General features: G+C 42.5%; 1 protein-coding gene across 1 annotated transcript; it reads left to right on the forward strand.

Annotated features, from left to right (window-relative positions):
- The first annotated feature begins 15,448 nt into the window (after positions 1-15,448).
- SOSTDC1 (sclerostin domain containing 1) lies at positions 15,449-26,512 on the forward strand. The gene is made up of 2 exons (XM_069959338.1): positions 15,449-15,815; positions 25,518-26,512. The coding sequence occupies exons 1-2, from the start codon at positions 15,614-15,616 to the stop codon at positions 25,955-25,957; spliced, it is 642 nt and encodes a 213-aa protein (XP_069815439.1). The 5' UTR covers positions 15,449-15,613; the 3' UTR covers positions 25,958-26,512.
- Positions 26,513-26,940: the final 428 nt, after the last annotated feature.

Raw genomic sequence — 26,940 nt, forward strand, 5'->3', positions numbered from 1 at the left:
GTTTCCTACCGCCCCCTCTCACTTCAGAAGAAGCAGGATTTCTGTGTCAATTATGCTTTATGTAGGGGGAGGGCCAAGGGGGATGAGTGAGCACGGAGAAGAGAAAAAGGCAGCCCTGCAAAACATCCTGCATTCTTGCCTTACCAAGTTTCCAGACCAGCACTGACCTTTCTGACCTGTGAATCCAGCGTTTTATGTGCACAAACAGTCTCCAAACTGCATGAGCTGGTTCTTTCCTCTTCATGCTCACTCATCCACCCCTCTCCATAGGTTTTAATGGGCTCAGCAGAACTCGTCTTTACTTTGCTCCTCTGTAATGTAGACGACTTTGTCTGATAATGAACAAATAAGAAGTGAGGGGGAAGCTGGGAAACAGCTTTTTGAGGACAGAAAGGTTTTATTAGGCAAAAAGACTATAATACAGAGTTTCTTAAAATTGCTTGTACTTGTACTTGATTTCTGCAAAAATGTTTTAAATGACAGCTACAGTTTAAATGGAGCTGAGCTGTAATACCACACCCAACCTGAGGACAAGAGTAATGCTGTTTTCTGAAGAACAATGCTGTGTTTCGAACTCTGAATAACCCCTTCTGGATCCTGACCAGAAGAAGGGCATGACTGCCTGAAAGTGCTGTTGCCTTCTTGACGATATCCAGAAAATGGAAAAAAGATTTGTCTACTGAAGAGGTGAGTGCTGAATTTGTTCCTTTCTGTCTTCATTATAGTGGTTATATTCTTGTATATAGGAGTCAATATTATAATAGTTATATTTTTGTATATAGGGGGCAGTATTATAGTAGTTATATTCCTGTATATAGGAGAAGTATTATAGTTATATTCCTGTATATAGGGGCAGTATTATAGTAGTTATATTCTTGTATAAAGGAGCAGTATTATAGTAGTTATATTCCTGTATATAGGGGCATTATTATAGTAGTTATATTCCTGTATATAGGGAGCAGTATTATAGTAGTTATATTCCTGTATATAGGAGCAGTATAATAGTAGTTATATTCCTGTACATAGGGGGCAGTATTATAGTGGTTATATTCTTCCATATAGGAGCAGAATTATATTAGTTATATTCTTGCATATAGGAGCAGAATTATATTAGTTATATTCTTGTATATAGGGAGCAGTATTATAGTAGTATATTCCTGTATATAGGAGCAGAATTATAGTAGTTATATTCTTGTATATAGGGACAGTATTATAGTAGTTATATTCTTGTATATAGGAGCAGTATTATAGTAGTTATATTCCTGTATATAGGAGCAGTATTATAGTAGTTATATTCCTGTATATAGGAGCAGTATTATAGTAGTTATATTCTTGTATATAGAAGCAGTATTATAGTAGTTATATTCTTGCATATAGGAGCAGAATTATATTAGTTATATTCTTGTATATAGGGAGCAGTATTATAGTAGTTATATTCCTGTATATAGGAGCAGTATTATAGTAGTTATATTCTTGTATATAGGGGGCAGTATTATAGTAGTTATATTCTTGCATATAGGGGGTAGTATTATATTAGTTATAGATATGTCATGAATACCAGGATACATTTATATAGATGTGTTCTTCACATTCCCTTTGTCATATTAAACACAAGATTTCCAGGCGCTTTGTATGCAGAAGCCATAAAATCTAATCCAGAGGTGGAAGGAAATGATACAGACACATCTCCTCCCTGTGCTCATTTTCCCAGATGTCTTACTACATAGACACACTATTGGCACACAGGCTCCTCTTACAGCTCTGTTGGATCTATAATCCTGTCTATGACCTCTTGTCCAGCTCATCACCGTGCTTCCTCCATCCCCAGGCTGTGACATTGCGGACCATTTCTGACTGTTGCCTCTATAGAGTAGAATAGGAGTCCTCTTCATCATCGCTATTAATGGATTATAATATATAGTTCTATAATAAAGGTCTGTGGGACCCATCCAGGTTACCGCGCCCTCCTGTCATGTATCCGGCGCCCAGCATTCTCCTGGTTTTGTTACCTGCCATATTCAGGGCCTCCCCGGCTTTGTCCCCTGCTGTCATATGAGGACAGGCCCATGAATCCGATCCTCGGTGAGTACAAATTGCTGATTCTCAGTATCATGTTCTCCTCTGGCCTATTGTGTGTATAGAGGCATCTGGCTGGATGGAAAGTTCCCACTGACGCTCATATATAATGTTCTATCACACAGGCCCTCAGGAGATTCCTTCCTCCCACTGTATACATGACATGACATATAACCCCCAGCACGGCGATCAGGGAACAATGGCGCTTCCGATTGACAGCTTGTCTCGTAATATGATTTCTCTCCATAAGACAATGGGAAGAGTCGACAGGTTACAGCAGGAGAAAGTTCTTGGTTTGCAGCTGAGATATAATGGTTTTGCAGAGATATAATTTATCTTCCCTAAAAGAATATAAATGATAATGATGTGTAGTAATATATTATAATCAAATAATCATACAATTAATCATGTAAAATAATATATGTTAATCTAATAATGTAAAATATAAAAAAAAAAAGCTAAACAGGGAGGGACAAGTGTCCGATGAGCCCATCTTCTCTTTATATCTTGGTAAATTCTTAAGATACTGATCACCTTATATCGATAGTCTCTGGTTCTAGGAACATGAGGCTCCTTAACAAAAGGGTCATCAACTTTGTCTAGTCGGCCATCGGTCATCGTCTAGTTTTCAATTGAACTGCTCCTTGTGGGAGGAGCCTATTTCAAAATTTGGTCTGCAAGGGGCAGAGTTTTTTGCAATTTCTGTTTGTATTTAATGATGTCATATCAGTGATGTCACAGTACAGGGATAATACAGTGATGTCTCAGTACAGGGATAATACACACAGTGATGTGACAGTACTGGGAGAGTACACAGTGATGTGACAGTACAGGGAGAGTACACAGTGATGTCACAGTACAGGGAGATAATACACAGTGATGTCACAGTACAGGGATAATACAGTGATGTCACAGTACAGGGATAATACAGTGATGTCACAGTACAGGGATAATACACACAGTGATGTCACAGTACAGGGATAATATACATAGTGATGTCACAGTACAGGGATATTACACACAGTGATGTCACAGTACAGGGATATTACACACAGTGATGTCACAGTACAGGGATAATACACACAGTGATGTCACAGTACAGGGATAATACACACAGTGATGTCACAGTACAGGCATAATACACACAGTGATGTCACCGTACAGGGGGGATAATACACAGTGATGTCACAGTACAGGGAGAATACACACAGTGATGTGACAGTACAGGGAGAGTACACAGTGATGTCACAGTACAGGGAGATAATACACAGTGATGTCACAGTACAGGGATAATACACACAGTGATGTCACAGTACAGGGAGAATACACACAGTGATGTGACAGTACAGGGAGAGTACACAGTGATGTCACAGTACAGGGAGAAAATACACAGTGATGTCACAGTACAGGGATAATACAGTGATGTCACAGTACAGGGATAATACAGTGATGTCACAGTACAGGGGGGATAATACACACAGTGATGTCACAGTACAGGGATAATACACAGTGATGTCACAGTACAGGTATAATACACACAGTGATGTCACAGTACAGGGATAATACACAGTGATGTCACAGTACAGGGATAATACACACAGTGATGTCACAGTACAGGGATAATACACACAGTGATGTCACAGTACAGGGATAATATACATAGTGATGTCACAGTACAGGGATAATACACACAGTGATGTCACAGTACAGGGGGGATAATACACACAGTTATGTCACAGTACAGGGGGGATAATACACAGTGATGTCACAGTACAGGGATAATACACAGGGATGTCACAGTACAGGGATAATACACAGTGATGTCACAGTACAGGGATACTACACACAGTGATGTCACATTACAGGGATAATACACACAGTGATGTCACAGTACAGGGATAATACACACAGTGATGTCACCGTACAGGGATACTACACACAGTGATGTCACATTACAGGGATAATACACACAGTGATGTCACAGTACAGGGATACTACACACAATGATGTCACAGTACAGGGATAATACACACAGTGATGTCACAGTACAGGAATAAAACACAGTGATGTCACAGTACAGGGATAATACACAGTGATGTCACAGTACAGGGATAATACACACAGTGATGTCACAGTACAGGGATAATACACACAGTGATGTCACAGTATACAGGGATAATACACAGTGATGTCACAGTCCAGGGATAATACACACAGTGATGTCACAGTACAGGGATAATACACACAGTGATGTCACAGTACAGGGATAATACACATAGTGATGTCACGGTACATGGATAATACACAGTGATGTCACAGTACAGGGATAATACACACAGTGATGTCACAGTACAGGGATAATACACACAGTGATGTCACCGTACAGGGATACTACACACAGTGATGTCACATTACAGGGATAATACACACAGTGATGTCACAGTACAGGGATACTACACACAATGATGTCACAGTACAGGGATAATACACACAGTGATGTCATAGTACAGGAATAAAACACAGTGATGTCACAGTACAGGGATAATACACAGTGATGTCACAGTCCAGGGATAATACACATAGTGATGTCACAGTACAGGGATAATACACATAGTGATGTCACAGTACAGGGATAATACACACAGTGATGTCACAGTACAGGGATAATACACACAGTGATGTCACAGTATACAGGGATAATACACAGTGATGTCACAGTCCAGGGATAATACACACAGTGATGTCACAGTACAGGGATAATACACACAGTGATGTCACAGTACAGGGATAATACACATAGTGATGTCACAGTACATGGATAATACACAGTGATGTCACAGTACAGGGATAATACACACAGTGATGTCACAGTACAGGGATAATACACACAGTGATGTCACAGTACAGGGATAATACACAGTGATGTCACAGTACAGGAATAATACACAGTGATGTCACAGTACAGGGATAATACACAGTGATGTCACAGTACAGGGTAATACACACAGTGATGTCACAGTACAGGGATAATACACACAGTGATGTCACAGTACAGGGGGGATAATACACAGTGATGTCACAGTACAGGGGGGATAATACACACAGTGATGTCACAGTCCAGGGATAATACACACAGTGATGTCACAGTACAGTGATAATACACACAGTGATGTCACAATACAGGGGGGATAATACATACAGTGATGTCACAGTACAGGGGGGATAATACACACAGTGATGTCACAGTACAGGGATAATACACACAGTGATTTCACAGTACAGGGATAATACACAGTGATGTCACAGTACAGGGATAATACACACAGTGATGTCACAGTACAGGGATACTACACACAGTTATGTCACAGTACAGGAAAGGACTGTATAATGATGTCACAGACCGGGGATAATGCAGACAGTGATGGGACAGGTAGGGGAGAGTGACCCAGAAGCTCCATGGTGTCACTTAATATGGGGCCGCTGTCAGTTCTCATCACCTATAGTGAGCATAGTGTACATGGGCGGCTTAGATACCTCCTGGTAGTTACACCATACTCTTCCTGTATCTCAGCCACCCCTGTGTATTTACCTTTTCTTTAAACACAGATGTGGCTGCGGACGCCTCTCGCGGCATCATGTAAGCAAAGAGCGCAGATCCAGATCCAGAGATCCGTCACACTTTCCGAGCACCATGAATATGTATGTGAGTGTGTAAAAACCAAACAAATTACACACCAGGCCCAGTGTGTCCACATGAGCGACCTGCTGGGCTCCACTACACAGCCTGGCCTGGGGGTTCATACAGGCCGGGACACTTTTATTTTGGATAAGTCCATTATGCTGCCATCTAACCACATATAGTGCTCTATTACATTAACCCATAGATTGGCCATGTTCTGTGTATATCACTGAGCTGTTAGTGTCCTCTAACTACTAGGGGGTGATCACTGTACTGTGTGATGGCTACTACATCACACGAGCAGGGGACAGTGTGTCCTCCACACATCATCACACCAGCAGGGGGCATTGTTTCCTTCCCACATCATCATACCAGCAGGGGATAGTGTGTCCTCCACACATCATCACACCAGCAGTGGGCAGTTTTTCCTCACATCATCACACCAACAGGGGGCAGTGTATTCTCCCCACATCAACAAACCAGCTGGGGGCAGTGTGCTCTCTGCACATCATCACATCAGCAGGGAATAGTGTGTCCTCCACATCATCACACCAGCAGGGGGCAGTGTTTCCTCACCACATCATCACACCAACAAGGAGCAGTGTGTTCTCCCCACATCATCAAACCAGCAGGGGGCAGTGTGTTCTTCCCACATCATCACACCAGGAGGGGCAATGTGTCCTCCCACATCATCACACCAGCAGTGGGCAGTTTTTGCTCACATCATCACACCAGCAGGGGGCAGTGTGTTCTCCCCACATCAGCAACATCTACCACCTAGGTTAGAACAGTCTTTTTGGGACATTTATTAAACCCATCATTATGCCTCCTCTCAGAGTCTACTGGGCAAAATATTCTTGAAGCATATCCAGTCATCACTGATCTCTCACCAAGAGGTACACTAGCCAAAAGTAGCCTTTGAGTCTTCTTATAGGTAAGGACTTTTGCGCCCTCTTGTGGCAAGACCCAGTGTCTAATCAGACCTCACCTGTAATCCTCACATAACTGCGGATGACTTTTACAGGAGGACGTTTTAGATACGTTATTACTATTTGCCTTTTGCTCAAATAATAGTAACATGCTGTTACCAAATAACATACATAACATAACAGCACTATAATGTGAATAAGTATCACCGTCATACAGTGCTCAAACATATAGTGACCAAATAGCATAAAGTAACAGCACTATATTGCGGATAAATAACACTGCCTTACAATGCTCAAAAAATACTATGATGCAGTAACCGATAACATGTACAGTAACAGCACTATAATATGGATAAATAATACTGCTATACAGTGCTTAAATAATACTAACATGCAATGACCAATAACATACATAAAGTAACAGCACTATAATGTGGATAAATAATACTGCTATTTAGTGCTTAAATAATACTAACATGCAATGACCAATAACATACATAAAGTAACAGCACTATACTGTGGATAAATAATACTGCTATTTAGTGCTTAAATAAAACTAACATGCAATGACCAATAACATACATAAAGTAACAGCACTATAATGTGAATAAATAACACTGCTGTACAGTGCTTAAAAAATAGTAATACACAGTGATCGAATAGCATAAAGTAACAGCACTATAATGTAAATAAATAACACTGCTATACAGTGCTCAAATAATACTAACATGCAATGACCAAATAGCATATATAAAGTAACAGCACTATACCATGAAAAAATAATACCGCCATACAGTGCACAAATAATACTAACACACAGTGACCAAATAGCACAACTAAAGTAACAGCACTATAATGTGGATAATACCGCCATACAATGATCAAATAATAATACTAACCTGCAGTAACCAAATAACCATGCATAATGTAATAGCAATATAACCAGGAAAAATTACACCGCCATGCAGTGGTGCCACAAGATTTGGGTGTCGGACCATCTTGACCATCTATAGGCAGAAGCCGCTATAGTTTGGACTATGGAGACATTGATACCGCACACAGCTTTCCCAGCCTCCTGAATGGCAGAGCTACCTGTCTATACAGTAATATTGGATGGGGCCTCCCTGCAAGGATTTGTCTCCTATGGCTGAGCTGTTATGATAGTCACCCAGCTTTCCCAGGAGCAAGAATAATAGTTACAATGTGACTGCAGAGACGACTCAGGGATTATGGGGGATTCCCATACAATGCAGTATATTATGGGATGGCAGGAGCGGGCGTCTCGTCCACATCTGTTATCAATATCGCCTGTGATGGGACACAATGTCTGTCCCAAACCTATCACATCTTTTCCATTATGCTCCAGAGCTGACATTCCCAAAGTCAAGACGAGCAGCTTGTGTGGTCCGGGGAATAGGCGCGGGCTGTTTAGGAACACGTTGTGAGGAGCAAGCGCAACCCACAGACTGACAGGAGACGTTCTGCAGGGGAGATGGGGATCTCCACTACCAGGGGCCAACAAAAATACTAAAAATACACTGTATAGACACAAAGATAGAAGTCAGAATAAGGAAGAGCTCCCCCTAGTGGTGGCTGCAGGCAGTCAGAATTTTATCACTCAATCACAGACTACATTATATTCTATACACTACATCTCCAAAAATGCACTACAGCAGCAAAGACTTCATACAGACAATGAACCAGCAGCACTGGGATGTCCTGTAGCTTCATGAACCATTTTATATGGTGCACTAGGGTTAACGGATTGAATAGGGTGCTCCCTCTTAAAGTGGTACCCTGGCAAATTTTGTTCAACTGTTGTTCAAAAGTTATACAGATTTGTAAATAACTTCTATTTAAAAATCTTAAAGCGTAACTGTCATTTCAGGGCCATTTTTCTGAAAACATTAAATATCAACAGTTCAAGCGATTTTAAGAAACTCTGTAATAGGTTTTATGTACTAAAAAAGTTTCCTTCTGTACTGAAAAAGCAATCTCCCAGCCTCCCCCCTCACATCAGATGAAGCAGGATTTCTGTCTCCATTATGTGGCTATGGAGAGGGGAGGGGCTGTTAGGAGTGACTGAGCACGGAGCAGTCCTGCACAGCACAACACCCTGCAATCTTCTCTCAGTAAGTTCATAGATAAGCACTGACCTTTCTGACACCTGAATCCTGCGGTTTAGGTGCCCAGACAGTCTCCAAACAGCTGACCTTCATGTCACCTCTTCCTGCTCCCTCATCTCCCTCAGCCCCTCCCCCCTTCATAGGCTTACAATGGAGAGAGCAGAGCCCGTCTTCACTGGCTTCTCTGTAATGAAGACGTGTTTGCCTGATGCACAGATAAGAAGTCAGGGGGGGGAGGCTGGGAGATTGCTTCTTGAGTACAGAAGGAGGCTTTTTTGGCTGATAAAACCTATTACAGAGTTTCTTAAAATCGCTTATACTACTGATTTCTGCAATTAAAAAAACGTGACAGTTACGCTTTAAGTCTTCCAGTACTTATCAGCTGCTGTATGACCTACAGGAAGTGATGTATTTTTTCCAGTCTAATACAGTGCCCTCTGCTGCCACCTCTGTCCATGTCAGGAACTGTTCAGAGCAGGAGAAGTTTTCTATGGGGATTTGCTACTGCTCTGGACAGTTCCTGACATGGACAGAGGTGGCAGCAGAGAGCACTGTGTCAGACTGGAAAGAATTCAGCACTTCCTGCAGGACATACAGCAGCTTATAAGTACTGGAAGACTGGAGATTTTTAAATAGAAGTCCATTTTTAAATAGAAGTCAACTTTCTGCCAGTTGATTTGAAAGAAAAAAAAAATCACTGTAGTTCCCCTTTAATATTGCCCCTGATCATTGGAGGGAAAACAACTGGTGAAAAGTAATCCAAAAAGTGTGAATACAGCTCTGGAAGTGACTGGAGTATATACTGGTATAATAGAAGTAACATATCCACAAAGTATCTAAACTGAAAAAAAAACTAGAGTAAAGGTAAAATATATGAAAATCAGTAAGAGAAAATGCAACTCTATCCAAGTGTGTATACATGTAAGTATAGGTGGAGCCTGGGGACTGAAAGGAGACCTCACCTACACCGCCATCTCCCCTCAGGCTCTGTCCACACAGATGGGGGGTCACACAGCTTAACCCCACAACATCGATTGCAGGTTAACTGCCCGACACATAATGGCGATCGTCCAGTTAATGTATTTACTGGGGGTCATCGATCAGAGAGGAGCAAAACACTGACACCGAGGTGTCACCGAGACCATCTATATCCCTGCAGAAGAGATACAAACATTACACAAAGGATAGAGACAGATATATACACACTTACATAATAGCACCCTCCTCCTCCTCCATCCACACTATCCATAGGATCAGTATTATAGTAGTTATATTCCTGTATATAGGAGCAGTATTATAGTAGTTATATTCCTGTATATAAGAGCAGTATTATAGTAGTTATATTCCTGTATATAGGGAGCAGTATTATAGTAGTTATATTCCTGTATATAGGGGGCAGTATTATAGTAGTTATATTCTTATATATAGGAGCAGCATTATAGTAGTTATATTCCTGTATATAAGAGCAGTATTATAGTAGTTATATTCTTGTATATAGGGGCAGTATTATAGTAGTTATATTCCTGTATATAGGAGCAGTATTATAGTAGTTATATTCCTGTATATAAGAGCAGTATTATAGTAGTTATATTCTTGTATATAGGAGCAGTATTATAGTAGTTATATTCTTGTATATAGGAGCAGTATTCTAGTAGTTATATCCTTGTATATAGGAGCAGTATTCTAGTAGTTATATTCCTGTATAAAGGGGCAGTATTATAGTAGTTATATTCTTGTATATAGGAGCAGTATTATAGTAGTTATATTCTTGTATATAGGAGCAGTATTATAGTAGTTATATTCTTGTATATAGGAGCAGTATTATAGTAGTTATATTCTTGTATATAGGGGCAGTATTATAGTAGTTATATTCTTGTATATAAGAGCAGTATTATAGTAGTTATATTCTTGTATACAGGAGCAGTATTATAGTAGTTATATTCTTGTATATAGGAGCAGTATTATAGTAGTTATATTCCTGTATATAGGGACAGTATTATAGTAGTTATATTCTTGTATATAGGAGCAGTATTATAGTAGTTATATTTTTGTATATAGGAGCAGTATTATAGTAGTTATATTCCTGTATATAGGGGCAGTATTATAGTAGTTATAATCTTGTATATAAGAGCAGTATTATAGTAGTTATATTCCTGTACAGATAGGAGCAGTATTATAGTAGTTATATCCCTGTATATAGGGGCAGTATTATAGTAGTTATATTCCTGTATATAGAAGCAGTATTATAGTAGATATATTCTTGTATATAGGAGCAGTATTATAGTAGTTATATTCCTGTATATAGGGGCAGTATTATAGTAGTTATATTCCTGTATATAGGAGCAGTATTATAGTAGTTATATTCTTGTATATAGGGAGCAGTATTATAGTAGTTATGGTTCAGGGAACCTGTGACATGGGGGTTGCAGGGCCATTCCATGGCCTCCCTTCCCTGCATGTCCACGCTTTGCGGGGGTGGCGGTCACTGACCGACACGGTGTGGAGTTAGCGTAGGGACCCGTGTGAACCAGGAGACCTGCAAGTTGGTACACGGGGCAATATGGCTTGATCAATTCAGATTCCAACATCCTGAAGTTGTTTTTTTAAAATAGGCTTAGCAGCATTAGTATCAGCCAGAGGTGTGATGTGCAGCTGCTCCTCTCTCTCCATGTCGGATTATAGTAGTTATATTTTTGTATATAGGAGCAGTATTATAGTATATTCCTGTATATAGGAGGCAGTATTATAGTTTTTTTTTACATAATGTGCAGTTTTATATTTTTATTATTATATATAAGGCTATGTTATAGCACACAGTCTAGGTAAGATAATCTATCTGGTATGTCAGTCCATTAGTAAGTCCCTGTCTGGTTTCCATCAGCTGTGGATTGATAACATTTGTCTATATAATGACTTTATGTTTCCATTACAAGTTTAGTAAAAATATCCTGAAGCAAGACGGCAAAAATGAGCAAATGATAGAGACTAAACAAGCTTGGAGCCATAACTATCGGCATTAGTTAGATAGTAATATACTAAATAACCATGACAATGGGCTTTGCCGCCTGGGGCTGTGCCCTCTGTGCCCATCACTTAGGCAATCACCTTTAAAGTCAGAGATGACGGCATCAGTGCAGGAACATAATGAGATTAGGGCGGCTGTAGTCCATCTTCTTCTGGCCCTTTAAATGCAGACATAATGACTGATGTTCTAGTCGCTGTAATGAGAACGGACACTAATGGACCATTAGCCATATGTTACTTTGTTTCTAGTAATTCCGAGCACCTAAGTCATTCATGGAAAAGCTTCATCTGGAAATGGAAGACACAATCACATGTTATAAACTTATATATATGTATCTGTCACCTGATTAATGATGTCAGCAGAGAATCCATCATATGTAATCCCTTTAAGTGTCCATCATCCAGAGACAACATAAGGCAGAACCTACAGAGCAGGGAGATGGGGAGCATGGAGAGATAGATAGATAGATAGATAGATAGATAGATAGATAGATAGATAGATAGATAGGAGATAGATAGATAGATAGATAGGAGATACATAGATAAATAGGAGATAGATAGATAGATAGATAGATAGATAGATAGATAGAAGATAGATAGATAGATAGATAGATAGATAGATAGATAGATAGGAGATAGATAGATAGATAGATAGATAGATAGATAGAAGATAGATAGATAGATAGATAGATAGATAGGAGATAGATAGATAGATAGATAGATAGATAGATAGATAGATAGATAGGAGATAGATAGATAGATAGATAGATAGGAGATAGATAGATAGATAGGAGATAGATAGATAGATAGATAGATAGATAGATAGATAGATAGATAGATAGATAGGAGATAGATAGATAGATAGAAGATAGATAGATAGATAGATAGATAGATAGATAGGAGATAGATAGATAGATAGATAGATAGATAGAAGATAGATAGATAGATAGATAGATAGGAGATAGATAGATAGATAGATAGATAGATAGATAGATAGAAGATAGATAGATAGATAGATAATAGATAGATAGGAGATAGATAGATAGATAGATAGATAGATAGATAGGAGATAGATAGATAGATAGATAGATGATAGATAGATAGATAGATAATAGATAGATAGGAGATAGATAGATAGATAGATAGATAGGAGATAGATAGATAGATAGAAGATAGATAGATAGATAGATAATAGATAGATAGGAGATAGATAGATAGATAGATAGATAGATAGATAGAAGATAGATAGATAGATAGAGAGAGAGAGAGATAGATAGATAGATAGGAGATAGATAGATAGATAGATAGATAGATAGATCGATCGATCGATCGATAATAGATAGATAGGTATGGTAGATAGCGAGTACATTGGTGATGTTATCTATTACCCCTCTCTACCACTAGATGGCACTGCAGACATCCAGGTAACAGGCGATGGAGGGAAATGAGATCTGACATAAAGTAGGTCAGGAACAATTTTGTATGACAACTTTTTGTAAAGTAACTTTATGAGAAGTATAAGCAGCGGTCCCCTGGATCTGTTTTGCGGGGGGCAGAGTGGTTTTGTTTTCACACTATATATATATATATATATACACACACACACTTCCAGCTTGGCTCTTGCACTTTTATTTGCTGCATTAATATAAATGAATCAAGGGAATGTTAACATGTCGGCTATGTCAGTCTGGTTTGCAGTAATATTCCGCCATTGCTGTTCTGATGGTGTCTGGTCAGATGATAATGTTACCTACATTATCAGATACATTATATGGGATCTTTTTGCTGTAGTCACTGTACATTGTTGCAGTGCTGTGTAGCGGTACATTCTTGCACTGCTGTATATTGTTACGTTGTTGCACTTCTGTATACTGTTACGTTGTTATACTTCTGTATACTGTTACATTGTTGCACTTCTGTATATTGTTACGTTGCTGCAGTGCTGTATACTGTTACATTGTTGCACTGCTATATACTGTTACAGTGTTGCACTTCTGTATACTGATACATTGTTGCACTTCTGTATACTGATACATTGTTGCACTTTTGTATACTGTTACATTGTTGCACTGCTGTATACTGTTACATTGTTGCGATCTATCCAGTCTTGACCATCATCCCCTACATATCCTGGTGATATATGGAGACTCTTGTTAGATGGCGCAGTTATCTTTCTGTCTATGACGCCTTAATCTCTGGATTAACCCAACCCGTGCCCATATAGACAGCCCGTACCCACATACACATCCTGTGCCTATATAGACAGCCCGTACCCACATACACAACACGTGCCCACTTACACATCCTGTGCCCATAAAGACAGCCCATGCCCACATACACAACCCGTGCCCACATACACATCCTGTGCCTATATAGACAGCCCATGCCCACATACACAACCCATGCCCATATAGACAGCCCATACCCTTATAGACTGTGCCTGTACACACAACCTGTGCTCATATACACAACCCATGCCCACATACACAACCTGTGCCCACATAGGCATCTTGTCCCTGTGTGCTGTTGTCTTCTTGTATCAGCCACTTACACACCTGATTACTTCTTCCTCTGTTATATGTGCAGCAGCTATGGAGCCGTCATATAGTCACAGGGTCACCAGGCTTCATAGGACGGCATTGTCCCCGCTGACCCAGGAGTTTTTACTGAGTTTGTCATTTGGCGTAACACATGGCACATAACCTAAGGTGTTGCATAGGACTGCAGGTAAACCAACATATTATATTAGAACTATGCAACCCTATTATACTAATAAGACCCATTCAGCTCTGCTACATCTGTATGTTATGCCCTGATATCTGCTCTATTCATAACTGACACATTCAGCTCTGCTACATTTTTACTTCATGCTCTGGTCCCTGGTCTATTATTAAGTAACACTTAGAGCTCTGCTACATCTGTACTTTACACACTGGTCCCCACAGTATTTATAAACGACACATTTAGCTCTGCTTTATGTGTACGTTACACACTGGTCTTTGCTGTGTTTATAAATGATATGTTCAGCTCTGCTACATCCGCACTCAATCCATAAGTGACACCTTCAGCTCTGCTACATCACACTCTGTGCTCTGATCTCCACTCTATTCTTAATTGACACCTTTAGCTCTGCTACATCTGCACTCTATTCATAAATAACACCTTCAGCTCTGCTACATCCATACTCTATGCGCTGATCCCTATTCTATCCATAGGTGACACCTTCAGCTCTGCTACATCCATACTCTATGCGCTGATCCCTATTCTATCCATAAGTGACACCATCAGCTCTGCTACATCGCACTCTGGTCTCATCTATATTCATAAATAACACCTTCAGCTCTGCTACATCCACACTCTATGCGCTGATCCCTATTCTATTCATAAAGGACACCTTCAGCTCTGCTACATGGACAGTCTGTGCTCTAATCTCCACTTTATTCATAAATGGCACCTTCAGCTCTGCTATGTCCACACTCTATGCTCTGGTCTTCACTCTATTCATAAATGACACATTCAGCTCTGCTACATCCACATTCTGCGCTCTGGTCCCCACTCTATTCATAGATGACACCTCCAGCTCTGCTACATCCCCACTCTATTCATAGGTGACACCTCCAGCTCTGCTACATCCCACTCTTTGCTCTGGTGGCAGCTGTAACCTCCAGCCCTGCATTGTTGAGGGATCCCTCCCCTTCTCCAGCCCTGCAGAAGGTATATAAGAGCTCGGCACAGCAGAGAGGTTCACACTCCCAACCAGCGAGGAAGCGCCGCTCACCATGATCATCTCCAGGCTGCAGTGCTGCTTCTTGTACTTCTTGTGCTTTCTCTTTAAGAGCTGCCAGTCCTTTAAGAACGATGCCACCGAGATCCTGTACTCCCATGTGGATAAACATATAGGGGACAGCGCCAACAGCAGCGCCATCAACCAAGCCAGGAACGGGGGCCGGCACCCCGCCAACTCAGCCCTGGACAGGACAAGTAAGTCTATTCCGCCGCCATGCTGGGAGTTGTAGTCTTGTAACATCCTGCAGACCATACAGCTTCATAGGATAATCCGATAGGAAACTGCATGAGTAGCAATTCCTAAATTATGGGAATCGCCCCGGAACGTCCCATTATTGGTGGGGTGGAGAGGAGATAAAGGTGATTTCATTGCTGGGGGGTGCTGTATATATATATATATATATATATATATATATATATATATATATATACACACAGTATACAGGGATATTGCTGAAATAGCAATCCCCCAGGTCTATGTGGTGGCTTAATTGGTCCCTTTTGCAGATTTTTATCTAATAGCGATCAAGTAAGAATGTAGCAGAGCTGAATTTGTCACTTAATTGAATTCGGTTAACCGGCAGTCCTATGTAAGATCATAGTTATCACTGAGAAGTGCATTAAGTGACACACTCAGCAATATCAGCAGGTATTGAAGGTGTGACACAGACATTCCCAGGGGTGTGCACATGCACCTTACATGGCTGCCCCCCATACTCACTTACATAGCTGACCCCATACACACTTACATGGCTGCCCACCATACACACGCACCATACATAGCTGCCCCCCATACACACTTACATAGCTGCCCCCATACACACTTACATAGCTGCCCCCCATACACACTTACATAGCTGCCCCCCATACACACTTACATAGCTGCCCCCTATACACACTTACATAGCTGCCCCCGCATACACACTTACATAGCTGCCCCCATACACTTAGCTGCCCCCCATACACACTTACATAACTGTCCCCCCATACACACTTACATAGCTGCCCCCATACACACTTAGATAGCTGCCCCCCATACACACCCACCATACATAGCTGCCCCCCATACACACCCACCATACATAGCTGCCCCCCATACACACTTAGATAGCTGCCCCCATACACACATAGCTGCCCCCCATACACACCCACCATACATAGCTGCCCCCCATACACACTTACATATCTGCACCCCCATACACACTTACATAGCTGCCCTCCATACACACTTACATAGCTGCCCCCCATACACACTTACATAGCTGCCCCCCATACACACATAGCTGCCTCCATACACACTTACATAGCTGCCCCCCCATACACACTTACATAGCTGCCCCCATACACACTTACATAGCTGCTGCCCCCATACACACTTACATAGCTGCCCCCCATACACACTTACATAGCTGCCCCCATACACACATAGCTGCCCTCCATACACACTTATATAGCTGCCCCCCATACACACTTACATAGCTGCCCCCCATACACACTTACATAACTGTCCCCCATAAACACTTACATAGCTGCCCCCATACACACATAGCTGCCCTCCATACACACTTATATAGCTGCCCCCCATACACACTTACATAGCTGCCCCCCATACACACTTACATAGCTGCCCCCCCATACACACTTACATATCTGCCCCCCATACACACTTACATAGCTGCCCCCATACACACTTAGATAGCTGCCCCCCATACACACCCACCATACATAGCTGCCCTCCATACACACCCACCATACATACACACGTCCCCCATACACACTTACATAGCTGCTCTCCATACACACTTACATAGCTGCCCCCCTCCATACACACTTACATAGCTGTCCCCATACACACTTACATAGCTGCCCCCATACACACATAGCTGCCCTCCATACACACTTATATAGCTGCCCCCCATACACACTTACATAGCTGCCCCCCATACACAATTACATAGCTGCCCCCCATACACACTTACATAGCTGTCCCCCATACACACTTACATAGCTGCCCCCATACACACTTACATAGCTGCCCCCCCCCATACACACTTACATAGCTGCCCCCATACACACTTACATAGCTGTCCCCCATACACACTTACATAGCTGTCCCCCTACACACTTACATAGCTGTCCCCATACACACTTACATAGCTGCCCCCATACACACATAGCTGCCCCCCATACACACTCACATAGCTGCCCCCCCCATACACACTTACATAGCTGCCCCCATACACACTTACATAGCTGTCCCCCATACACACTTACATAGCTGTCCCCCTACACACTTACATAGCTGTCCCCATACACACTTACATAGCTGCCCCCATACACACATAGCTGCCCTCCATACACACTTATATAGCTGCCCCCCATACACACTTACATAGCTGCCCCCCATACACAATTACATAGCTGCCCCCCATACACACTTACATAGCTGTCCCCCATACACACTTACATAGCTGCCCCCATACACACTTACATAGCTGTCCCCCATACACATTTACATAGCTGCCCCCATACACACATAGCTGCCCCCATACACACATAGCTGCCCCCATACACACTCACATAGCTGCCCCCCCCATACACACTTACATAGCTGCCCCCATACACACTTACGTAGCTGCCCCCCATACACACCCACCATACATAGCTGCCCCCATACACACTTACATAGCTGCCCCATACACACTTACATAGCTGCCCCCTATACACACTTACATAGCTGCCCCCCCATACACACTTACATAGCTGCCCCATACACACTTACATAGCTGCCCCCCCATACACACTTACATAGCTGCCCCCATACACACTTACATAGCTGCCCCCCATACACACTTACATAGCTGCCCCCATACACTTAGCTGCCCCCCATACACACTTACATAGCTGCCCCCCATACACACTTACATAGCTGCCCCCCATACACACTTACATAGCTGTCCCCCATACACACTTACATAGCTGCCCCCCCATACACACTTACATAGCTGCCCCCCATACACACTTACATAGCTGCCCCCCCATACACACTTACATAGCTGTCCCCATACACACATAGCTGCCCCCCCCATACACACTTACATAGCTGCCCCCCATACATACACACGTCCCCCATACACACTTACATAGCTGCCCCCATACATACACACGTCCCCCATACACACGCACACTTAGCTCGGCTGAGCATATGTTCTGAATAGAAACCTTTGGCAGTAACTTATCTTCAGTGAGAAAGAACAGGTCCAGCAGAGCTGAGTTAGTGATAAGCTACAAGTTCAGCTCTGCTACACCGGTATGCTATTTCCATTGTTTCTGTCCATTATTATAGAGGTTACACAATAGTCAGTGCTGTGTAGGGAGGAGGTTATTCTGCTGCATGGCATACAGGGAGATGTAGTGATTCCTACAGGGCAGGTCCTATTATGAGGTTGTTATGTGAGTCCATTGTATTCATACAGTGACTGCTATACGTTACATATACACAATGTATATCCCCCCTGTATGCACCATATAGTGTTACTCCAGTCAACGCCAATAAGAGTGCGGACAATGGGCAGAGATTTCCCACCGACTTCTCCGGCTTATAGAAAAGATGACAATAGGCTGACACCGAGCGCAGGATCCGGGGAATCTGGGGATCATGTTGCATAAGAGCCGCGAAACCTGCACGACTGCATACACAGATGTAGCAGAGATGAGTGTGTCAGATGGCACAGGGTTGGGTCTGGCAGAGCTGAGATGGTTGTATGCACTATAGCAGTAGTTGTATCCTTCTAGCTGGTGCAAAGCTAAGATTCCCAGCATGCCCTGACAGTCAGAGGGTGTCAGGGCATGCTGGGACTTGTAGTTTTGCAATAGCTGGAGAGCCATAGTTAGGAGAATACTGTACTAGAGCGATGTCTGCAAGTAGAGTGAATAACCTATAGGTAGTACAGCTGAGTTTGTTATATGTAAAAGTGTTAAATTATTTAGGTGCAGCAGAGCTGAGTTAGCCAGGTGCTCCAGAGAACTAGATGATGTAGCAGGGCCAAACTACCCAAGTGCAGTACAGCTGAGTTTGTCAGATGCAGTACAGCTGAACTACCCAGTTATGGCAAAGTGGTAGTAAGTTGTAGCAGAGATGACTTTGCAAAATACAGCAAAGCAGAGATGGCTGCACGCTGTATAGTTGGGATATATACAGTATAGCTGGGATAAACAGATGCAGCAGTGCTGGGATAGCTAAGTTCAGCAGTCATGAGTTTGAATGTACACAGCTGTGGTAGCCAGGCACAGAAGAGCTGAACCGTCAGGGATGCAGCAGTGCTGGGATAGTTACAGATATTACAGTGTTGAGTTTTCCAGATGCAGCAGAGCTGGGGTAGCTGGATGTAGAAATGCCAGGCTTGTGAGATGCAGCAGAGCCGGGATAGCCGGATGTAGAAATGCCAGGCTTGTGAGATGCAGCAGAGCCGGGATAGCTGGATGTAGAAATGCCAGGCCTGTGAGATGCAGCAGAGCCGGGATAGCCGGATGTAGAAATGCCAGGACTGTAAGATGCAGCAGAGCTGGGGTAGTGGATGTAGAAATGCCAGGACTGTGAGATGCAGCAGTGCTGGGATAGTGGATGTAGAAATGCCAGGCCTGTGAGATGCAGCAGAGCTGAGGTAGTGGATGTAGAAATGCCTGGACTGTAAGATGCAGCAGAGCTGAGGTAGTGGATGTAGAAATGCCTGGACTGTGAGATGCAGCAGAGCCGGGATAGCCGGATGTAGAAATGCCTGGACTGTAAGATGCAGCTGAGCTGGGATAGCCGGATGTAGAAATGCCAGGCTTGTGAGATGCAGCAGTGCTGGGATAGTGGATGTAGAAATGCCAGGCCTGTGAGATGCAGCAGAGCTGGGATAGCCGGATGTAGAAATGCCAGGACTGTGAGATGCAGCAGAGCCGGGATAGCCGGATGTAGAAATGCCAGGACTGTGAGATGCAGCAGAGCTGGGGTAGTGGATGTAGAAATGCCAGGACTGTGAGATGCAGCAGAGCTGGGGTAGTGGATGTAGAAATGCCTGGCCTGTGAGATGCAGCAGAGCTGAGGTAGTGGATGTAGAAATGCCAGGACTGTGAGATGCAGCAGAGCTGAGGTAGTGGATGTAGAAATGCCAGGACTGTGAGATGCAGCAGAGCTGGGATAGTGGATGTAGAAATGCCAGGACTGTGAGATGCAGCAGAGCTGAGGTAGTGGATGTAGAAATGCCAGGACTGTGAGATGCAGCAGAGCTGGGGTAGTGGATTTAGAAATGCCAGGACTGTGAGATGCAGCAGAGCTGGGATAGTGGATGTAGAAATGCCTGGCCTGTGAGATGCAGCAGAGCTGGGGTAGTGGATTTAGAAATGCCAGGACTGTGAGATGCAGCAGAGCTGGGATAGTGGATGTAGAAATGCCTGGCCTGTGAGATGCAGCAGAGCTGAGGTAGTGGATGTAGAAATGCCAGGACTGTGAGATGCAGCAGAGCTGAGGTAGTGGATGTAGAAATGCCAGGACTGTGAGATGCAGCAGAGCTGAGTTTCCTAGCCATACATAGCAGAGCATTAAAGATGCAGCAGAGTTAGGAGTGACCCGGTGTAGCAGATCTGTGTTTGCTACATACAGCAGAACTGAGCTGCCTATGTACAGCAGAGCTGACTGTGTTATCTGCACATCTGTCTGTGATAACACATAGAACTGCAGGTAACTATGTACAAGCCATAACTGATGAATGGCCGCCTGAGGCTGGAGAGGCAGAAGAGGGAGGAGGAGGAGATATTTTATACTGTTACTAAAGTCAGGCTGACGGCTGTGTGACCCCATTTCCATCTGCTATTGTCCTCTGGTATCAGCCACTTACTGTAACATTTCACTGCTGGATATAAACCATTTCCCTCCACATCACAAACTCTGACACTCTCCTAGTGATGTCATCGCCTGGGCCAGTGACATCATCTAGGTGACATATTCACACCTGGTCAGGATAGTAACCAGATGATGGAGTCTCAGCCACTAGTGACCAGTGACAACCATACACCTATATACCATAAGCACAGGACACATCCCAGGTATAATCAGTAGAATGGAGATGTAGCAGAGCTGAGCTGGTCATGTAGTATCACTCATCATAATACGTTATCACCTGGTAGACTTACACAGTTATAAGTTATGATGCTTCATAATCTTTGTTTGTTACAGTGTATCGGTGCAGGTAAATCAATGCATCAGTCTCTACTCGATATGCAGTCCTATGTAAATCTGAAACTTACAGGCTCCACATATGAATGGGCCTCATAGACATCTGCAGACCCCTCATCTTCCATTAGGTTATCTGTACAGATGTAGCAGAGCTGACTATCATAATAATTCTATAATAAGAAGTGATTGTCTAATAAACATTACATAATAAATCCTCACATCTGCTTGCTGTCAATGAATGGAAACATTACAGTATAATTCCTGAGGGTGAGGCCGTGCCCTGATGTAGCGGTGCTGAGTTCTGATACGCTGGAACAAGCTCTGCACCTGTCAGAGTACAGTATGTTCAGGATCGCTTTTCTGTTCTCATTCATTGGAAGTAAACAGAGATCTAGACTCTGCTGTGTTGACAGATTGGTCACTATTACACCTAGTAGACTCGGCACTGCTACATCTGTCAGGTCTGCTACAACTGACAAACTCAGCCCTGCTAAATCTGACTTGTCTTTGCTACATCTGACAGGCCTAGCACTGCTACATCTGTCAGAGTCTGCATTGCTGGTAATGAGACGCTGTACTCTGTTAAAGCCAACTCACCTCTGCTACATCTGTCCGACCCCTGTGACTGCTCAGCTCTATTAAATCTGACTTGTCTCTAGCACTGCTTCATCTGTCAAACTCACCTCTGCTGCATGTGGCAGATTCAGTCCTACTACAGCTGTCAGGCTCTGCTACATCAATCAGACTAAGTTATGTTGTATGTGACAAACTCATCACTGCTACATCAATCAGACTAAATTATGTTGTATATGACAGACTTATCACTGCTACATCTATCAGACAAAGTTTTGTTGTATATGACAGACTCAGCACTGCTACATATATAACATTAAGCTCTGTTATATATGACAGACTTGGCTCTGCTACATCTGCTCTGCTAGGCTGGAGCTGTCACATAGCCATAGATGATGCACTCCTTCAGTTTTGCTGCATCTTAGCCAATGTAAGTAAATGGGGCATGTTGTGAACCACAAGTACCAGCAAATGCCAAGTAATCCACCCTGGATGCAGCTACGTGCAGCTCACAGTGCAGCCCCCATTCACTTACATTAGCTGCGAGGCAGCACATATGAAGGAGGCAACACCATGATCTTTGACCTTGCAGCCAAAGTCATTGTGTACCCTAACCTAACACAGCTCTGCTGCATGAGTCTGACAGATTCAGCTCTGCTACATCTGACAGAGCCAACTTTACCACATGTCAGACTCAGCTCTGCTACATCTGACAGATTAAGCTTAAAGGGGTTGTCCAGCGAAAATCTTTTTCTTTCAAATCAACTGATATCAGAAAGTTATATAGATTTGTAATTTACTTCTATTTAAAAATCTCAAGTCTTCCCATACTTATTAGCTGCTGTATGTCATGCAGAAAATGTTGGGTTTTTTTCCGGTCTGACACTGCAGAATTCCTGTCTCGGTTTCTATAAATCCCCATAGAAAACCTCTCCTGCTCTGGGCAGTTCCTGTCTCGGCCAGAGATGTCAGCAGAGAGCACTGTGTCAGACTGAAAATAAAACATTTCCTGCAGGACATACAGCAGCTGATAAGTATAGGAAAACGTGAGATTTTTTAATAGAAGTAAATTACAAATCTATATTACTTTCTCATATCAGTTGATTTGAAAGAAAAAAAAATTCGCTGGACAACCCCTTTAATATTTAGACTTGGTTCTGCTACACCTACCTGTGACAGACCCAGCTTTCCAATGTTTCCAAATGTCGACTCTGCTACATCTGACTTAGAACTGCTTCATCTGACAGACCCGGTCCTACCGCATCAGAATTGCTACATCTGTCAGGACCGGCATCTGTCAAACTCAACTTCTGCAACATCTGTCCCACTCAGCTCTGCTACATCTGTCAGACTTGGATCTGTTATCTGGGCTCCGCTTACCCTCAGTCCTGCTACATGTGACAGTTGCGGCCTCCCTGCATCAGTCAGCCTGGGTTCTGCTCCATTTAGCCGTCTCGGCTCTGCTACATGTGTATGTCAGCAGCTGCAGACCAGGCACAGCGCAGGTAATAGCTGCTTCCACTCTCACCTGTCTGTGACACTTCAGCGATGTCAGGAATCATTCCAGACATGAAAAGGCTTTGATTTGCGGCCAGCATTTGTTTGCACTTCCTGGCCAAGTATTCCCGTGCCCCAGGGCCTTTGGCAGAAGTAAACATATAGAGATTTTATTGAGCTCTCTGGCACCCAGCACTGGCCCCGGGGGGCCCACCACCAACCTGACTCTGTCTGAGGACGGGGGAGGGGAGAACCTGGATCGTTATGAACAGAAATTACGCTTGGCTTCTTCCCACGGCCCATTAATCATCAACCATAGAAGAGATGAAGGTTTCTGGCATCTCCTCACCTGGGTTATGAAACATATGGTGTGGGGGAGAGGTGGTGGGGCGACCCATTGGCCTCCTATACAGAGGGGTCTCGTCATCACTTAAAGGGTCACGTCAGCTCCTAGTTTGTCCCACACCCCGGAGGTCTGTCAGCGGGAGGCGATTGGACGGTCATCACATCCTCCGGGACCTGTAGAGACACGCTGAGGGCGCATAGCGAACACGCTCAGTTTACTTTAAGAACCTTGGTGAAGTTCCGGATTAGAGCTTATAATGTTGGCTTATCAAACTTTTTGGATACATTTAAATTTTAATTTTCTGTCCTATATGGTTTCCATTACACTCGTGAGATGGTGGTTGGGGGGTGTTGGCGGGGTGGTAGCAACCAGCTTTCTTAAAGGGGTTATCCAGCGCCACAAAAACATGGCCACTTTCCCCTTCTCTTGTCTCCAGTTCAGGTGTGGTTTGCAATTATGCTCCATTTACTTCAATGGAACTGAGTTTGAAACCCCACCTAATCTGGAGACAAGAGAGGGGGGAAAGTGGCCATGTTTTTGTAGCGCTGGATAACCCCTTTAAAGTCCATAACTAATTAGAACATGGCAGCAATATGGCGTCCATATTGGTACTCCACTTTCTAAGAAATGGTTGAATGCTATGTACTGCTGAGCCAATCTGATACAGTAGAGATGGCGGCCATATTGTCAGTTCCTTATGAACATAGTAGTAGACAATGGGTTGTCCACAATTATAAAAACGTGGCTCTTTTGTCCCTAAAACAGCGCCACCTCTGTCTACAGGTTGAGTCTGGTATTGGAGTTTAGTATAGATGAGTATGCTCGAGTCCAGTGGTTCGGCATTTAAATACCGGTGGCTCCAGAAGATGGATGCAGCCATAGGGAGTCCTGGAAAACATGGATATGGCCTATGGTTGTATCCATGTTTTCCAGGACTCCTACCTCTGCAGCCACCAGTAATCGGAGGCTGAACGTTCATTTTTGGGCATGCTCATCTTTAGATCTTAGCCCTCTTTGCGTCAAGCTGAGCTACAATATCAGAGGACCAATGGACAAGCGTGGTGCCCTTGTTGTAAGAAAGCAGCCATGTTTATCCTAATCCTAATGTAAAAAGGTCAACTTAGAAGAACGTCTAGAGGTGGGGACAGGAAAATGGGCCCATGAAGGTTCCCTTAGGGCAGAGAGGTATATTAACGGACATGAGGTCAACATATGGCCATTGACCGTAACCTAACCTTTACCATCTCTCTTCTTCTTCCAGGCCACCACCAAGTTGGATGTCGAGAACTGAGATCCACCAAGTACATATCAGATGGCCAGTGCACCAGCCTGAGACCCTTAAAGGAACTGGTGTGCGCCGGAGAATGTCTTCCTCTCCCTATTCTTCCAAATTGGATCGGAGGAGGTTACGGCCTGAAATACTGGAGTCGTCGAAGCACCCAGGAGTGGAGATGCGTCAACGACAAGACGCGCACTCAGCGGATTCAGCTCCAGTGTGCGGACGGCACCAGCAGAACCTACAAAGTCACTGTGGTCACTTCCTGCAAGTGTAAGAGATACACGAGGCAACACAACGAGTCGAGCCACAACTACGAAGGGGTGTCCCCTCTAAAGCCCGCCCATGCCCACCAATATCATCACTCCCACAACAACCGAGATAAGAAAAGACTAAGTAAGATCAGCAAATTCATATCCAGCTAGACCCGGGACCCCAGGAACCTGGCTCCGAGACTGTGTCCCATAAGACTTATACAGACTAGTCCGTTCTGTGAACCCCAATTCCAGAGGTCGTTGAATGAAAAGCTACAATAAAGCTCAACGCTCTGGGAAAATTTTATTTTTTATTTTTTTGAAGGACTGAACTTTTTATTTTTAAGAAGAAATTCCTCAAAATATTTGGAAAAAGTTTGCAGAAGTTGCATTGTGGACAGGGTCAAAGGTGCTTGGAATAGATAAGGCAACATATGTGCAAAGAAAAAAAAAAAAGGTGAAATAATTTATAAATCCCTTATTTTTTATGCTGAGGGATAGCCAAGCTAAAGTATGTTTTCTTATAAATATAACCTTATTTTAAAAGCAAAAAAATATAATGGGAAAAAATAGCCAATATTTTAGATTTTTATGCTCGACACAACAGGAGTCAATGACAAATCCAACTACTCATAAATCAAATTATTCTTGGCCATGAAAATATATTATGTATTTAAAAATAAAAATAAAATGGAAATAAAGTCAATTTTACCTAAAAATATTAGACTATTTTTTAAAATTTTTTTAATTAATATAACTGATTTAAAAATATTAAAAAAATAAAAAAAATTCCTATACATTTTTTGTAATCATGCAATTTTTTTGCAATGATGCAATTCAACCTTTATCTAAAATATTCTTTATTTTTTAATTCATTCAAATAATTAATCGAACAATTCAAAAATTATTTGAAACCTTTGTCAATTTAAAAGTTACTATTTAAAATTACATTTCAAATAATTTTTTAAGATATAATTTTTTTTTTATTTTTTTTTTAAATAACTAAAACAATGAAAAATGTAAAATATTTTTTCTTTAAAAAATAAAAATTGCCAAAAATAGGACGAATTAGAAAAATTTGTTTATTTGGATTTTTTTACTTGAATTCCTAAACAACCTGTTGTGTTTTACCAGCATTAAACTATTGGCCATTA

Source organism: Dendropsophus ebraccatus, chromosome 2 (genome assembly GCF_027789765.1).
Source record: "Dendropsophus ebraccatus isolate aDenEbr1 chromosome 2, aDenEbr1.pat, whole genome shotgun sequence".
Taxonomy (NCBI): domain Eukaryota; kingdom Metazoa; phylum Chordata; class Amphibia; order Anura; family Hylidae; genus Dendropsophus; species Dendropsophus ebraccatus.

Bases quoted from the DNA above. Each gene is read 5' to 3' on its own strand.
- SOSTDC1 (XM_069959338.1), top strand. From the start codon at position 15,614: ATGATCATCTCCAGGCTGCAGTGCTGCTTCTTGTACTTCTTGTGCTTT. The intron at 15,816-25,517 runs GTAAGTCTATTC...TTCTTCTTCCAG, and splicing joins CTCAGCCCTGGACAGGACAA to GCCACCACCAAGTTGGATGT.